At 36.2% G+C, this 18,222-nt stretch overlaps 1 protein-coding gene across 19 annotated transcripts in view; it reads right to left on the reverse strand.

Annotated features, from left to right (window-relative positions):
* The window catches only part of LOC106875384 (uncharacterized), a 425,794-nt gene that overhangs the window by 9,888 nt on the left and 397,684 nt on the right, over window positions 1-18,222 (reverse strand). For 14 of the 19 annotated variants that reach the window (XM_089338012.1, XM_089338010.1, XM_089338011.1 and 11 more), the window contains one exon: window positions 7,481-7,639. The exons of the other annotated variants lie outside the window; for them this stretch is intronic. In XM_089338012.1, coding sequence (XP_089194138.1) covers window positions 7,481-7,639 — 159 coding nt within the window. The remainder of the gene's footprint in view (window positions 1-7,480; window positions 7,640-18,222) is intronic. 19 annotated transcript variants of the gene reach the window in all.

Here is an 18,222-nt window from a genome sequence, read left to right on the forward strand (position 1 = left end):
CCACTTTGGGCTACTTTATGAGGGAACCCCGATGTGGTCATTAAGCCTTTCTAGAAATAGCAACCAAATCACCATCAAATCACATCATATTGTCTTAAACAACAATAGGATACATTGGATGATGCAGTTCTATGTAGCACTAAAAAGGCAAGGTGGTCATGGCTGGAATGTCTTTGATCATAGGGATAAACAATACAGCAATGAAGGAAGTGAGTACAGTCTGCTGTCGAGGCAAATGATAGAATGGCCAAGATTTTCTTTTCTTCTCTTCTTATATATAGGCACAGGCATAGCCATGTGGAAAGAAGCTTGCTTACCAACCACATGGTTGTGGGTTCAGTCCCACTGTGTAGCATTGGGGCAAGTATCATCTACTATAGCCTCAGGCTGACCAAAGCCTTGTGAGTCGATTTTGTACATGAAAACTGAAAGAAACCTATCATGTGTATATATATGTAAATATAAATATATGTATGTGTGTGTCTTTCTGTCTGTGTTTGTCCCGCCACCACTGCTTGACAATTCATTTTGGTATATTTCTGCCCCCATAACTTAGCAGTTCAGCCAAAGAGACCGATAAAATAAGTACCAGGCTTAAAAACATAAGTCCTGGGGTTGGTTCATTTGACTAAAAATTCTTGAAGGTGGTACCCGCAAATGGTCGAAGTCAAATAAGTGAAATAAATAAAAAAATATATAGAGAATGGTGAAATTAGTATGGTCTGATGCATGTGCAATAAATGATGAGTATGGTGCGATGGATATGCAATGCAAGCATTGAGCGAGAAATTTTAACTGATTATGTAACGAAAATATGGAACCAGTTTAATATGCAACTGACTTAAATAGATCAATTTTATCTCTATGTTTAATTTATTGAAAAAAAGAAATAAATAAATGAAATAAAAGAAGTAAAAAATGGCTTTGTAGCAAGATAAACCACCAGCCCTATATTGCTGAGAGAACCAACAGGGAAGATATAGAATAAATATGTATTTATATTGATCCATATCTTCCTATATCTCAAATAGCTGTAGATTTATGCAATGATTCCCGAATTAATGTGTAACCTACTTTCTAGTGTAACAATGGGCATTATATTTGAGAGAATAATACCAGAAACAACACTGAGAGCAGATAGTGTTTTAAAGAAGGCTTAACGGAGTCAGAAATGGAAGAAATACCTAGTTGAACTGTAACTGATATGTATGTATGTATGTATGTACACACACGCACATGTATGTATATGTCCATATATAAATGTATATATGTGTATGTATATATATATATATCTAGATCTATCTATTTATACACACACACATATGTACATATGTGTATGTATGTATGTATGTGTTTTAGAACAGTCTGAATTCTAGAAACTGCCATATAGCATTATCCATTTTTCAAAACTCCTTCAGATCAGCATTAACCACCACCACCACCACCACAACAACAACAACAACAGCAAAAATAAAAATGACGACAAAGACAGTAATGGTGAGCGGGAGAATTCCCTAATAGCATTATTTGTCAGTAATTTAATCCAGTCACCATCTCTACTAAGCCATATCCCAAGCATTATAGCTTAGCGAAGTAGATATAGAAAGTAATAACCAGACAGTGAATGATAATCTGCATCATTTAAATATTGGGTCATAAGAAAAGACAATTGGAAAGAACTAGGATTAGAAACAAGGATTAAGGAAAAATCAATCTACATTTATGTGGCACAGAACAAAGATAAGTTTCTAATTAAATTGGAATCTTAGAGAGAAAATTCTAAGAGGTTTGTTGTAAATCTTGGTAGGATTAGGATTATGAGATTTATATCAGCAGAGTTTAGTAGGTATGCAAGAATGAAGGTCAAAAATTAGGAACGAAAAACAGGGCTTCAGATATGTCTGACATGACGTAGATGCAGCAAAGCAGCTGATGGGAGAGTTTTAAATCACATCAGAGACAGATTTTTTAAGTGGATAATATGTACAGGAAACATTCAGAAATAATTGAAAAGACACACAAGTGAGTTTGAAATAAATTTTTGAATTTTTATTATATAATTACAGAGACTGTCTAAAACCCATGATAGAGAGAGAGAATGGTGTTAGGAAACATATTTAGTTGCGAAACTGTTCTAAATATTAATGGAAATGTCTGAATAAAGAAGTACAATGGAATGACATGAAATACACAACAGGGGAAGCGATGTTGGTTGAAGAGCTGACAAGGGAGATAAAGCAAGATGTGTGTGTGTGTGAGAGAGAGAGAGAGAGAGAGATGTACATTTTTAACTCTTTTACTAAACATCTGGCATATGTAAAGAAATGGGGTTGGAGAAGGGGAAAATGCACAAGACAGGAGCTTATAATGGTGAAAATTGAAATAAAACACATGGTATGGGTTAATTCAATGTTACTCAATACAATATATATATATATATATACATACATACATACATACATACATATATATATATATATATATATATATATATATATATATATATATATATATATATATATATATATATATATATATATATATATATGTGTGTGTGCGTGCATTCACATTCACACACCTGCAGAAGGAAAACAGTGAGATGTGAAAAAAAGAAAAAAAGAAGAAATAAGAAGAATAAATAAAGTTAATAATAAATTAAATATATATAATAATATAGGAATACACTAGTATGAATAGAGAAATATTACACACAAACAGATACGAAACACATAGACAAAAAATGCAAACCTGACAGTGAGAGAAGCACACATATACACACACATGGACACATGAACACACAAAACGAGAGAGATGGGGTGGGGTGGGGAGAGAAAGAGAGTGAATGAGATGAAATTCTGGAGAAATGTAGAGACACCCAAGATGCAAGCTACATACACACAATAACATGCAATTTATTTAGATTCATTCATCCTAATTGAGTTGAAGTGAAACCATCTAAAACCACCGCCACTTGCTAAACCATTCAGATGTGAATTAGCAAATAATTCAAGGTGTTCCACAGATAGTCACAGAAAATCAGTTTTCCATACATTCTAATGAAGCTAATTCCTTCTTTAGCAGCTTTTAAAAGCGGAACCATAAATCCCAAAGAAGATTCTATTATCAGACATTCTAATAATACTTGCCATTTTAGCAATGGTGGCTGTTAAGGATTCTGGTGAAATATTTAGTATTTTAAGCAATGGTAGATTAATGATTGACTGGTTATGAAAGTCTGTCAGACAATTGATAGATCCCTGGTAGATTTGATCACATTGACTGCTCCCTACAGCAAGCATCTTCTACTATAGACTCAGGCCAATACAAGCCTCATAGTCACCATCATCATTTAACACCTGATTTCCATGCTGGCATGGGTTGGACGCTTTGACAGAAGCTGGCAAGCCAAAGCACTACGCCATGCCCCACTGTCTGTTTTGGTATGGTTTCTATGGATGGATGCCCTTCGCAACAACCACTTCACACAGTGTACTAGGTCTTTTTTACAAGACACCAGCAGGATCAATAAATTAAGTACCATTTGCGTACCGGGGTCGATCTAATCGACTGGGCCCCCTTCCCCAAAAATTTGGGGCTTTGTAACTAAAGTAGAAAAGAATAATAATAGTCCAACAGATATTAGTTTCAAGGTTTGGCACAAGGCCAGCAATTACAGAGGATGGGGGTGGTAAGTAGATTATACTGACCCCAGTGAAGGCACATGGCTTAGTGGTCAAGGCATTGGACACATGATTGTAAGAGTGTGGTTTTGATTCCCAGATTGGGCAACACATTGTGTTCTTGAGCAAAACACTTCATTTCATGTTACTCCAGTCCACTCAGCTGGCAAAAATGAGTAATCCTGCAACAGACCAGCATCCCATCCAGGTGAAGAATTTATATGCCATGAAACCAGCCCTCATGAGTCAGCATGACTCGAGACGGTCCCTTTACAGTGCGCGACTGGTACTTATTTTCTCGGTATTTGAAATCAGAATGCAAAGATGGATGAAAAGCTGCAAAGCATATCGCCTGGCATGCTAACGATTCTGAAAAACTCGCTACCTTATTGACCAACCAATATTACGTACCAATATGTATTGGCCAGCTGTTTCTATGTATCAATATGTATTACACTCGAGAGATGATGTAATACAAGATACGACCAACATTCTACCTCCTGCCCCACACCCCTCCGCCTCCCATGCCTGCCAGACTTTATCGTAGCACACTGCAACAGAAGAGTTTCTTCTTATATAATCAGGCACTTAACAGGTATTCAGCAAACAGAAAATGTTAATAAATAATTAGGAAGACGTCTGTGTGCAAAAGTGTGTGTTTGTACATGCATAAATGTGTGTGTAACTCTATATATAAGTATACATGCATGTGTGTGCATATTTATGTATGTATGCATATATGTATGTATATATGTAAGTCTGATTGGTTGCAGGATTTTGTTAGGTGTGTTCATGTGTATGTTTGTGTCTCCCTGTATGCATAACTATGTGTACATACATACAAAAGGGAGAGTGTATGTGTGTGTCTGTGTCTTAGCATAAATATGTGTATCTACATGTGCAAGAATGTGTATGCGTTTGTGTGTGTATGTGTACGCATGCGCATGTATGTATGAGTGTGTGTGTGTGTGTGTGTGTGTGTGTGTGTGTGTGTGTGTGTGTGTGTGCATGTGCAGATATGGGAATATTAGACAAAATCTAGTAATGCCGCCTTTCTAGGAGGAGATTATATCTTTGCAACATTACTTTAGATAACTTTGTAGAATGTAATAGAAGTGGGTTGATTGGATAGATAGAAGATATGGGAGAACTGGATGCTGAAGATAATGGCTAGCATGATGCTAGGAAATTGTTTTGGAATGGAATAAGAACAAAACAAAAACAACAATATAACAAACAACAAAGTGTTTCCTTTAAATTCCTACAAGAGAGAGAGAGAGAGTGGTAGAGAGAGAGGTAGAGTGCAGGGGAGTGAGTGAGTGGAGTGGAGTAAGTTAGTGGCGTGCAAGAAGTGAGTGAGTGAGAATGGGTGGAGTGTGTGGAGTGAGTAAGAGTATGTTGAGTGAGTAAAATGAGTGGAGTGAGTGAATGGAGGGATAGAATAAAAGAGAACTGAATTAGGCTGATAAATTTCATCCCAGTAACTTAACTCATAACATGGTATATCAGCCTCTAGTATCTTTCATTAGGGAAAGCTTATATAGACTTTTTCCCCTTAATAGTTTACATGGGGTAAATTCCCACATGGATAGTATGATGTAAAATGGTAAAGCACCAGATTAAATAATTCCTGGCAACAACAGACAGCAGGAGTAAGAGGGTGACACAAGGTAACTAAGTCAGAGCATGCAATTTTCAACAAAAACCAAAGCTGTATAATTGAAGAAGGATATATATAAGGTGTGGTCTAGTGGTTAGGGTGTTGCACTAACAGTTGTAAGATCACTGTTTCAATTCCCAGCCCAGGTGGTGTGTTGTGCTCTTGAGCAAAACACTATTTTCCATTGCTCCAGTTGACTTCCTTTTGTGACAGACTGATATGTTAAGGGAGAAATGTTGCGATCTTGGTCACACACAAGCCATGAAAACCATGTAACAGGCCTTAGGACTCAGGACAATATTTACTTACATGTAGCATGTGTGTCAAATGTAAACACCCTCTTTCTTGTATTTCACAAAATTGTAAGACATACATTAAAATCTGGTTTGTTATTAACATTCATTTGTACATCTTAGGAATGCCTGGCATGATTAGCATTCATGCAGGGAATGCCAAAGCTTCAATGTTCTTTCTCTTCCTAATGCCACACATCCATTTCTGTATTTGTATCACATCAACCATCAACCAAGCCTCACATTCTATGCCACCCTCCACCGCCCACTGTTGGTAAATTAAAGTAAAGTAAGCCTCCTTAACATTCAAAGGGGATTGGTTTGATCAGTGAATTACAGCCACACCTCTTTAACTGATAGACTTCTGGAGAAGCAAAATGAAATCAGTATCTACATGGCGTTCCAGATAACTCTTCTACCATGTTGACCTAAATAGATAGAACTAGAAGAAAAAATAATCAATAACAGTTTTCTGCAGAGTGATAGACATATATTTACACCTGCCTCATCAAATATAATGAAGATTCCAGCCAAGAGTTGAAGTCGTGATGACCCAGTTTTGGATCAGGTCTTCTTTTTTAATTATGAGTATTACACCGAATTAGATTAAAGAATATATGAATATATGAATATATATATATATATATATATATATGAATATATATATATATATGAATATATATATATATATGAATATATATATATATATATATATATATATATATATATATATATATATATATATATATATATATATATATATATATAGGAGTGGCTGTGTGGTAAGTAGTTTGCTTACCAACCACATGGTTCCAGGTTCAGTCCCCCTGCATGGCACCTTGGGCAAGTGTCTTCTACTATAGCCTCGGGCCGACCAAGGCCTTGTGAGTGGATTTGGTAGACAGAAACTGAAAGAAGCCCGTCTTATATATGTATATATATATATGTGTGTGTGTGTGTGTGTTTGTGTTTGTCCCTCCAACATCGCTTGACAACTGATGCTAGTGTGTTTACGTCTCCGTAACTTAGCAGTTCGGCAAAAGAGACCGATAGAATATGTACTAGGCTTACAAAGAATAAGTCCTGGGGTCGATTTGCTCGACTAAAGGCGGTGCTCCAGCATGGCTGCAGTCAAATGACTGAAACAAGTAAAAGAGTAAAAGAGTAATGTTTTACACACATCACAAACATTTTTACCAGAACAAAGTATATTGACCCATTAAACAGTGATGAGTCTCTCCTCACTTGTGTGTGTGTGCATTTGTGCATGTACACACACACGCAGACATACACACACACTCACTCACATACATGTATCATGCACAGTAAATATTTATAAAAAGATTTATATATATTTTATGCCATAACAAAGAATCTTAGCTTTCACTCAAACAAAGATTGTTAGAGGTAAATAATGTTTTAAATCTGAAGAATATGGTAGGAAAAAAAAAAAAAAAAAAATTATTACAAAAAGGAAAAAAAAAAGAAGTATTCCGAATGATTATAAGTAATGAAAGCAATGAATTTCTAATGTGGACAATAACAAATAGAATTAGCTACTACATTGCAAAATGATTAGTACTAAATATTAAAGTGTGAGCGTGGGTAGGGGATACAGATGCACTAGAAAAATCATAGCAAAACATTTATGTGTGTAAGTGTGTGTGTGTGAGAGAGAGAGAGAGAGAGAGTGTATGTGATAGTAAGTGAAAACATGCATGCATGCGTGCGTGCGTGTGTGTAGTCAGGCGCACCATCAACAAGACATGAGACGGAAGACAAATTGGCAATGACATTTTGGCTGAATGAGAGAAGAGAAACAGGTAATGAAATGTAAGTTGACCCACCTGCAAAATGCGCATTTGGCTAACGAGAAGTTCAGATGCATTATCGAACATAAACATCCGATTGGTGTCTATTCCTTGATTTACGATAGTTTTGACTCTTTGGAACATGCCCTTGCCTTTTGCTTCCCCACAGTCAGAATATATGTTGATCATCGACTCCTGCAACACACACGCACACCACAGTAGTAAGTAGAGTACAAAAACTAGAAAGATTTTTACCAAACAGATTAAGGTTTAAAAATAGAGAGAGAGAGAGAGAGAGAGAGAGAGAAAAAAAAGGATTAAATGTGATAAAATATCTTTAAAAGAAATTGTTTATAAATAGTTCTTTAAGAAAAAAAAATGTTGAAATGTTAACAGAAAGGAGCGTGTTGGGATAGAACTCTCTTAGGATTATGAAACCCAAATAACTTTGACCATTATTAAAACCCCTACTGAATATAAGTCATATATATGTATGGACATACTAACCAGATGTGACCCAAATATTTATGCTGAAAAATTATAACTACACACACACACACACAATATCTATATATATATATAGGGGTAAATGCAATGACAAGCAAATTAGGGAAGTCGATTTACACAGAATATTAGATACATTTAATACAAAAAATGTGAGTATGGATATAAAATAGTCCAACTTACACAGAATATAAATATCAGGAGTTGAATGGCTTGAGTTTTACGAGTCTAACAGCTGTTTCTGGGAGCTTGGTGGTCCGGAATAATGACAGTTACTTGGTTCTATTATCGAATAACACCGCCTCCGCCTTCAGGAGAGAGCTTTACATTTGAGGTGTTGACAGGATGGAGTTTAAAGATGGACAAATGGAGGCAGTGTTATCTGATAATGGAACCAAGTAACTCTCATTAGTCCAGACCACCAAGCACCCAGAAACAGCTGTTGGTCTCATAAAACTCAACCCATTCAACTCCTTATATCATTTATATTTTGTGCAAGTTGGACTGCTTTATATTCATACACACGTACATTTTTTTGTATTAAATGTATCCAATATTCTGTATAAATCAACTTGCCCAACTTGTGCTTACATTTACTCCTCTACTTCCTCAATTTCAAATTTCTTGAGGACTTTGGAGTGGATTCTATATAGAGAACATCTGTCTTTAACCTCTTTCTCTCTCTCTCTCTATATATATATATATACAAACACACACTGGACACAGGTAAAATATTAGATGAAAATCTTTACTAGCACAAGGTGTATAGATCCATTCATTAAACAATAGTGAACTCTCTCACTCTCCCTAGTGTGTGTGTGTAAAACAAAGGTTCAATATGTATTACAGATTTATTCTGCTTTCACTCAATGGAGATTGTCAGAAACAATATCTCAGGTAATTCAAAAAGATGCATACCATTATTGAAATAAATTCCAGCATTAACATATTAAAATAGTATGGTTAAGATGGTATACATCCATTTATAATTAAAATTTAGACAGAAAGAAAGAATAAATTCATGAGGAAGAACAAACCTGCAGTAAACAGAGAAAGGAAGACTCAAATAGAGAATATTATTAAATAAAAGTAGCTCGTGAATCATGTGGCACGATTCAATACCATATTGGTTTTACATACTAATGTACATATATAGACATATACACAAATACATATATATATATACATATATATATATATATATATATATATATATATATATATATATATACTACCTGACGTACCCGGTAATTCCTGCGAAAGCGGGGCTTATCCCTTGGCTCCATTCTCATAATTGTTTCGCTAATCCAATAACAACAATACAAAGTATGTAACCCTTAAAAAGGGTTTTGTGCATTTATAGAAAATACCAAACTGTCTTACACAGGATCTTGTTTTTAGGAATTCCCAATAAGTTATGAATACCCAAATTGTGAAGTCAGTTATGTAATAACATGAGATTAGTTACAAAATAGTAAAAGGGCTTTTGTGCATTCCTAGAGAGTTCAGGGGTGCTAGTGTTGGTATATTCGTGAATAAGTCACTAACTGAAATAAGTGGATCTATTGTTTAGGAAAATACTATTTACGGTTTGACTGAGGACTGGCGAGCCAGATGGCTGCACCAGGCTCCAATCTGATCTGGCAGAGTTTCTACAGCTGGATACCCTTCCTAACGCCAACCACTCTGAGAGTATAGTGGGTGCTTTTACGTACCATTGGCACAAGGGCCAGTCAGGCGGTACTGGCAATGACCACACTCAAATGGTGGTTTTTAAGTGCGACCTGCACAGGAACCAGTCCAGGTTAATGTAAGTATGTACACATGTGAGTGTGAGTGTGTCTGTCTGTCTATCTTGCGGGCTTGTAGGTACAGGGGCCACACAAAAAGCACCCGTGCCAGTGCTGTGTAAAAGCACCTGGTACACTATGTAAAGGGGCTGGCGTTAGGAAGGGCATCCAGCCATAGAAACCATGGTAAAACAGACAAGGAGCTGAACAGCTCTTCAGCTGGTCAGCTCCTGCCAAACTGTCCAATCCATGCCAACATGGAAAACACATACATTTAGTATATATATATATATATATATATATATATATATATATATATATATATATATATATATTTAGTACAATTCAGGTAATAACCTCATAACGTGCATTAAAAAGCTCCTATACTGCCACTCTTCAGCAGGATCTTTTCCAAGGCTGGATAAACATGTGAAACTCCACTATTTTAGAGGATTAATATCAGAATAATATCACACGAAGATGGGAAAGAGCAGGCTTTAATACCACAATAATGTGTGTCACACAGAATCTAATGAACTTATTGGTGGAGAGTAATAGACATGGTATGTCTGAGGAAACTCAAAGAAATCCGACAGTACTTAATAGCATTCCACCTGAGGAGGCACCTACACACAACTGTCGCTGAAAAATATTTAATTCTGTAGTAATTATAAAAGATAATCTTATACATAATGATATATAAATGTAAAGTCAGCAACTTGACAATGGTGTCTGGTGCAGAAACAAATGAGATTTTCTATTAAAGCTTGCATTTACACACACATATATATATGCACACACACACAGACACACACATATATATATATACACACACACATATATATATACACACAAAGTAAAGAGTAAAAGAGTCAAAAGGAAGAGTAAGTACGGTTAGGCAGCTTTTTAATGATCACTACAACTATATATATAATCCTTACTATTACTATTATTATTGTGTGAGAGAGCAGTGCATGCCATCAAAGTGACACTGGGGTAAAATATTCAAAGCCCAGTGTACCCATCATGATTACCCATCCAATAAGAATATATCAGGCACATGCATCACAACCATATGTTCATGACATGGTGATCTCATATCAAGATGAACAACACATGACCTTGCAGGTGGAGCCCAGTTAGAATTTTCTTCAGGTCAAGTACCCATTCCGTTCAAAAGGTCCTTGAATAAGTGTCATTTAAGGATGTTGAACAAAATACCCATGTTTCCAGAGGTGAATTATCCAAACCCCAAAGAATTCCTCTCAACACGTGGTTATGATGCTCCCCAACTACTTCTGCTCATGATCAGAGATGCACATATCGTCAGCCACTTAGGGACATGCTCAACTGGTTAAGGTCAAACAAATGACAAGCAAATCTGTGGTATTGAGCAGAATATTTGCTGTAGGCCATCTTTTATACGAACACAAAACAATGTACATGATAACACTTCCAATCAATTAAGATCAGAAGCCATGAGAGCCAGTGCCTGGTATTGCTTTATTCTTATTGATCGATAAATTAAGTACCAGCTAGGCTCAATCTAATCGACTAGCCTCCTTCCCCAAAGTTTCAGGCCTTGTGTCTATATTAGAAAGAATTATTATTATTGTTATTACTATCTATTCCTGTACAATTTTTTCCATCTGAGAATATGTATATAGATATATCTCTATGAAATATTACGATGGTTATGAATTATAAGTCGCATGATTCCCAGTCTCTCTTTTACCCTTTAGCAGGTGATGTTGGTTTGACTCATTCATTGTCTGTTAGTCATGATGAATTCTTTCATTAAAATTTATTTGTTCTTTCTGTCTTTCTAAATTTGGACTATAAATGGATGCAAAATGCCTAACTATACTGTTTTGATATATCATGTATTAATGTCTAAATTTATTCTAATATGGTACAAATGTGTGTGTGTAGTTATTTACTGTTAATTTTAAAGCAATTTTAAGAATAACAACAGAACATTTACTGATGAGGAGTCTCAATGCTAAAAGGAGATTAAATTTTAAGTTTCAGCACATTGCTTATTTAACCAACCATCATAATCATCATCATCCTCATCATCGTTTAACGTCTGTTAAATGACCTTTAGTCAAACAAATTGACCCCAGAACTTATTCTTTGTAAGCCTAGTACTTATTCTATTAGTTTCTTTTACCAAACCACTAAGTTACAGGGATGTAAACACACCAACATCGGTTGTCAAGCGATGGTGGGGGTGACACACTCAGACACTTAAGCATATACATATGCACACACACACACACATTATATATGTGTGTGTGTGTGTGTGTGTGATAGGCTTCTTTCAGTTTTGTGTGTCTGTGTACAAGCATGTACACACACACACACACTCCTTTTGAGCTGGGAAATGAATGGAATGCTTGGTGTGTGTCTTGTTGTGGCTACCTCCTCCTAAAAAAAAAAAGGGAATAGGCCTGGGTATATGTTTGTATATGTTCTTTCAGTTTTCATCAACCAAATCCACTCACAAGGCTTTGGTTGGCCTGAGGCTATAGTAGAAGACATTTACCCGAGATGCCATAGAGTGGGACTGAACCTGGAACCATGTGGTTGGGAAGCAAGCTTCTTACCCCACAGCCATGCCTGTGCCTATTATATACATATATATATATGTCCAGCCAAAAGGTTGACTGAATGAAAACTTGGTTCTGCCAGAGATAATTTACTCAACAGATGGGAAACGTATAAAAAATATCCAGTACATTTCTAGCACAGTCGTATATCATAAGCCTTTGTTTTTTATCTACCAGAAGATACACACAAATGATGCATTTATCCACACAGACGAGGAGGACAATGTGCTGCCTGGTCTAGGCAGTGGAACCCATGAAATTGTGATCACAAGTCGAACACTTCCAGCCTTTAAGCTTTACACACACACACACACACACAGAGACATCCATACACACACACACAGACATCCATACACACACACACACACAGACATCCATACACACACAGACATCCATACACACACACACATACATCCATACACACACACACAGACATCCATACACACACACACACACATACAGACATCCATACACAAATCACAATTTAAGATTATTATTAAAACGTTTGTTCAGAAAACAAGCAAGAACCTGAGTAGTGACGAGAATGAATGTGTGTGTGTGTGTGTGTGCTTGCATTTCAACAAAGACAGTCATATATCATATATATATATATATATATATATATATATATATATATATATATATCATCTCTCTCTCTCTCTCTATATATATATATAAATATATATATACATATATATATACACACACACACACACACACAGAGGCACATGCATAATAGATAATATATTTACCAGCACAAAGTCTTTTTTTTTTTAAACACAAACTATCTTTGTTCACAAAAAACCCTAATTGGCAGCCAACAACCAGTTATTGAAACAGAGGTAGATAATAATGTGTTTCAGGAATTTGTGAGTGGAAAACGTGTGCAGATATGCAGACAAGATGAGATGCACACACAAACATGTACACACACACACACACACACAGAGTATGGTAGAGGCACAGAAGGACATGGTGTAGAGAGCCTGACACAAAACAGCTTATACAGGTGTCACACTCACACAACTAACATGCAACCATCAATATGCTTATCCAGGTAATATTTACAAATATTTAAGCATGCAAATATTTAATTATAATAAGTGTTTGTACAGTCACAGAATATATACGCATATGTGTGTGTGTGTGTGTGCATGTGCGCGTAGTTAAGGACTTCAATCTTCCATACAATCAAACATTGAAATAATTCTCTAATACCTGAATTCAGATTGCAAAGTGACTCATGGAGAGCTATTACACACCATGGAATGAGCCATTCTTCAAAGTCTGGCAAAACCATTTCAAGAGGATCCCATTAGATTTAATCGGTTTAATACCAACTCTAATCAACTTTCAGATACAGGCATGATACAGTGTAAACAGCTCTTCCTTCCATAAATTCTTTAACTTTATAATGGTTGTTATTGTTTAATAGTTCTTGATGGCTTCCGATGTTATGCTCAAGTAAGAGGAAAATGGCAAACTTGGATGAACTCTAAAGATTCTTTATGATTGCATTCTTTTATTTGTTTCAATCATTTGACAGTGGCCATGCTGGAGCGCACCACATTGGAGGGTTTTTAGTCAAACAAATCGACCCCAGGACTTTTTTATTTTAAAGCCTGGTACTTTTTGCAGAACTCCTAAGTTACGGGGATGTAAACACACCAGCATCAGTTGTCAAGCGATGTTGGGGGGGGGGAAAGGACACAAACTCAGACACACAAACATATACATGCATATATACACACACACACACACACACATATATATATATATATATATATATATATATATATATACGACGGGCTTCTTTCAGCTTCCGTCAACCAAATCCACTCATAAGGCCTTGGTTGGCCCAAGGCTATAGTAGAAGACAATCGCTCAAGGTGCCACACAGTTGGACTGAACCTGGAATCATGTGGTTGGTAAGCAAGCTGCTTACCACACAGCAGCTCCTACACCTATGTCTACTTGATGTCTACTTTTCCAAATTGGATCTGCACAATTCAATCACACCAAACACACACCAACTGAGAATAAAAGGGCATGCATGAGGCTGTCTAACCTGCTAGAAAGAACTGTCAAATCTACCTTAAACGACACCTTACATTCTTAAGAATAGACACAAACGCATCAGACAAAGCAATACTGAATATAAAAATAAAAACGGAAAGGTCATGGCTGGAATGCTTTTGTTCATATATCTGGGCAATCAGAGCCGACTCAGATGAAACAACATCAGATAAAAGAGACAGAAATATCCAAACACCAACCAGGGAAACAGAAATCCTTGCTTTGGTAATTGGACATCTCCCAATCTTCAAAGAGGGGAATGTCATAATTCTCTGCAGTAATTATGGCATTCCTCTCTTTGAAAGCTACAACACAATACAATTATTCGATGTCATTGGGTATCAGCACTAGAATTAGCAACATTTAATTAGTTAAGTGTAATTAACTCCACGTAATTGGTTAAGTGTAAGAATTCTTTATATAAATGCCATAAATGTTTTATTTTCTTATTTTTTTTTTATACAGAGAAAAGTGATGGGTAAGGGACAAAAAAAAAAGAAAGAAAAAGAAAAGGTATTTGCTTACAGGACATCCCAGAAAGTCAGTTTTGTACATGAAGAACAGTCTTCCAAAAATAAACTAATATGGCAAGGAGATCGCCCCCAAGTCTAAGACAGCAACTTTTCTTGAGCTGGTGAATATAATATAACTGTAACTAACAATTTTCGTTCCTAACAGTAAGAACCAATATAGAGTGAAAGAAGCAACAAGCATAGAAAAATGATTTCCGAAGAGCTGGTGATCACAGCTGAAAACACCAAGCTTGCACTGCCATAACAGTTGATAAAAGGAAGGACATATACTTGCATAGTGGAGGCACATAGCCTAGTGGTTAGAGCAGTGAACTCATGGTCATGGGTTCGAATCTCAGACTGGACGATGTGTGTTTTCATGAGTGAAACACCTAAGCTCCACGCAGCTCCAGCAGAAGGTAATGGCAAACTTATGCTGACTCTTTCGCCACAACTTTCACTCACTCTTTCCTCCTGCATCTAGCAGCTCATCTGTGACGGACCAGCGTCCCGTCCAGGGAACCTATATGCCAATGAAGCCGGAAAACCAGCCCTTATGAACCAAGCATGGCTCGAGAAGGAACAAATAGTTGCATTAATACCTGTCACCCATCGTTTTCATAAACAGAGTGCATATTATTGAGATACAAGACGCCATCACAACATTGAAAATAAAAAGTAAAGACTATCAAAAATACATATCATGGCTACAATTTATAAAGATGAAGGGATGATGATGTCGAAAAAAATGACAGCATTTGTCATTACCATCATCTACTGTCCATTTTTCCATACTTGTATGGGTCAAACAGTATTTGCCGAGGCAGATTTTCTATGGCTGGATGCCCTTCCTGTCATCAACCCGTGCCAGTCCCCAAACAAGGTAATATTTCCACATGACCAAACATGTTTTTCACAGAAGACTGGAAACAAACAACACTGCTATTATGATGATGATGATGATAATAATGATGTTTGTTTACAATCACTAAGTGCTTGTTTTTCTTTTTTTTTTTCAGTTTCTGTCTACCAAATCCACCCATGTGGCATTGGTCAGCCTAGGGTCATAGCAGAAGAAACTTACCCACACAGCCAAGCCTGTGCTTAATGATGATAATGATCCTGGCAGGTCAAAGCCGAATCTTCTCCTTTCAAGAAAGCCTAGGGTTATAACAGAAGAAACTTACCCAACGTGCCACACAACAGGACTGAACCAGAGACCACATAGTTAGGAAGCAAGCGTCTTACCCACACAGCCAAGCCTGTGCTTAATGATGATAATGATTATGGCAGCTCAAAGCTGAATCTTCTTTCAAGAAAGCGTAGTTTTTTTTTGTATTAATACACTTAGTAAGTTAGCCATGGTCAAACAATGAATGTCATTAGATGGTCATCTCATGGCCACTGAGACAACTAGAAAGACAGTTTAGTATTATTGCATGTCATCATCATAAGTTGATTATATTTCTTCGTTTAGTAACTTCCCAAATGAGTGTCTGGTGTACTGTTTTTATTGTCTCCTCCTCCTCCCACCACTAATGATCATAATTACCAGCCAGCCAGCAGGTCAGAGAGAGAGAGAGAGAGAGAGGGAGGGAGAGATAGTCATTGCAACAAAGAAGAGGAAAAGCAGAAGCAGCTAAGAACGGGGTGTGGGGTGGTGCAGTTGAGTAGAGATAAGGTGGGAGTCGGAGGAGGAAAAGAAGGGAAACTAATGATAAAATTATATCACAATCATACAGAAATGATCAATGAGACGATGATATTAATAACGTAAAATCATATGCGGTTAGATAAAAGGATACCAACGATTACGACAAGAAATAATATAAATGATCAAATTAATATCCACCAAATTCCCAAGATGGTAGCACTTAAAGGCCAAGTTTAGTTATATTACAAACAGCATTGCATCTCATGAAGAGCTCTGTGTGCAACCCTACCCCAGTGAGCAGAAATTTGCAGTAGTCGTCATTCGGTCTCTAAACAAAGAGGAAATTTTTCGGTAAATTGCAATTTACAGAGATTCGGTGATTTTGAAAATGTAATTTAATTACAGAGCTTTTCATTAGAAATAAACTAATAAAATATTTCTAGGCAAATAAAACAAAAAATTAATTATGCAACAACAATCGATAGAAATGAAGGTTCCAAGTTTCCTACATTAGCAAAACAGGGCCAGATTCTCAATAAACCCCAAAACTGGCAGATGTTTTAAGCACAAACACCAATATGCAGCATGAAATTCAATAGATTTGAATAATAATAATAATAATAATAATAATAATAATCATAATAATAACAACAATCCTTTCTATTATAGGCACGAGGCCTGAAATTTTGGGGGAGGGGGTTAGTTGATTACACCAACCTCAGTGCTCGATTGGTACTTATTCTATCGGTCTCTTTTGTCGAACCGCTAATGTTACAGTGACGTTAACACACCAGCATCGGTTGCCAAGCGATGTTGGGAGGACAAACACAGACACACACACACACACACACATATATATATATATATATATATATATACGACGGGCTTCTTTCGGTTTTCGTCTACCAAATCCACTCACAAAGCTTTGGTCGGCACAAGGCTATAGTAGAAGACACTTGCCCAAGGTGCCATGCAGTGGAACTGAACCTGGAGCCATGTGGTTGGTAAGCAAGCTACTTACCACACAGCCACTCCTACGCCTATATGTATATATATATATATATATATATATATATATAAACACAAAATTTATACAAAAATAACACAACTAAAATTCTCATGCAATGTACAGATTTGTTATATGAATAGTCAAAGTATTCTAGGTGACAGAGCGTAGCAGTAACTAAACGTATAAGAATAGGCACCAATTGTAAATGGAAGGAATAAGAACATATATAAGGCATTGTGAATGTAATGTGGTGTTGCACAACCACCCAACCTATCGCAGGCAGCATAGGAGAGAACAGACATTAAAATAATGACAACATACTACACACACATTAAGTTATGTGAACACTATGACTAATCTGTAGATATGTTAGACTTGGCTTAAACAAAGGTCCCTTTACATAATGGCATGCAGACCAAATTAATCTAACTAATTAATTAATTAATCAATTAATTCTTAGCTCCCTGTCATTAAGTTTGTATTCTTTTCTTGCTTTCTTTTTTTTCTGTTTTAACAATTTTTGTGTTTATTTTTCTTTCATACTGTTGGCTTAAAGATAATAGCTAAACAAAATAATGTAAGCAAAGAAAAAAAGATAAAAAGATTATAAAGAATCTAACG

This window comes from Octopus bimaculoides, chromosome 20 (assembly GCF_046866305.1).
Source record: "Octopus bimaculoides isolate indiv1 chromosome 20, ASM4686630v1, whole genome shotgun sequence".
NCBI lineage: Eukaryota > Metazoa > Mollusca > Cephalopoda > Octopoda > Octopodidae > Octopus > Octopus bimaculoides.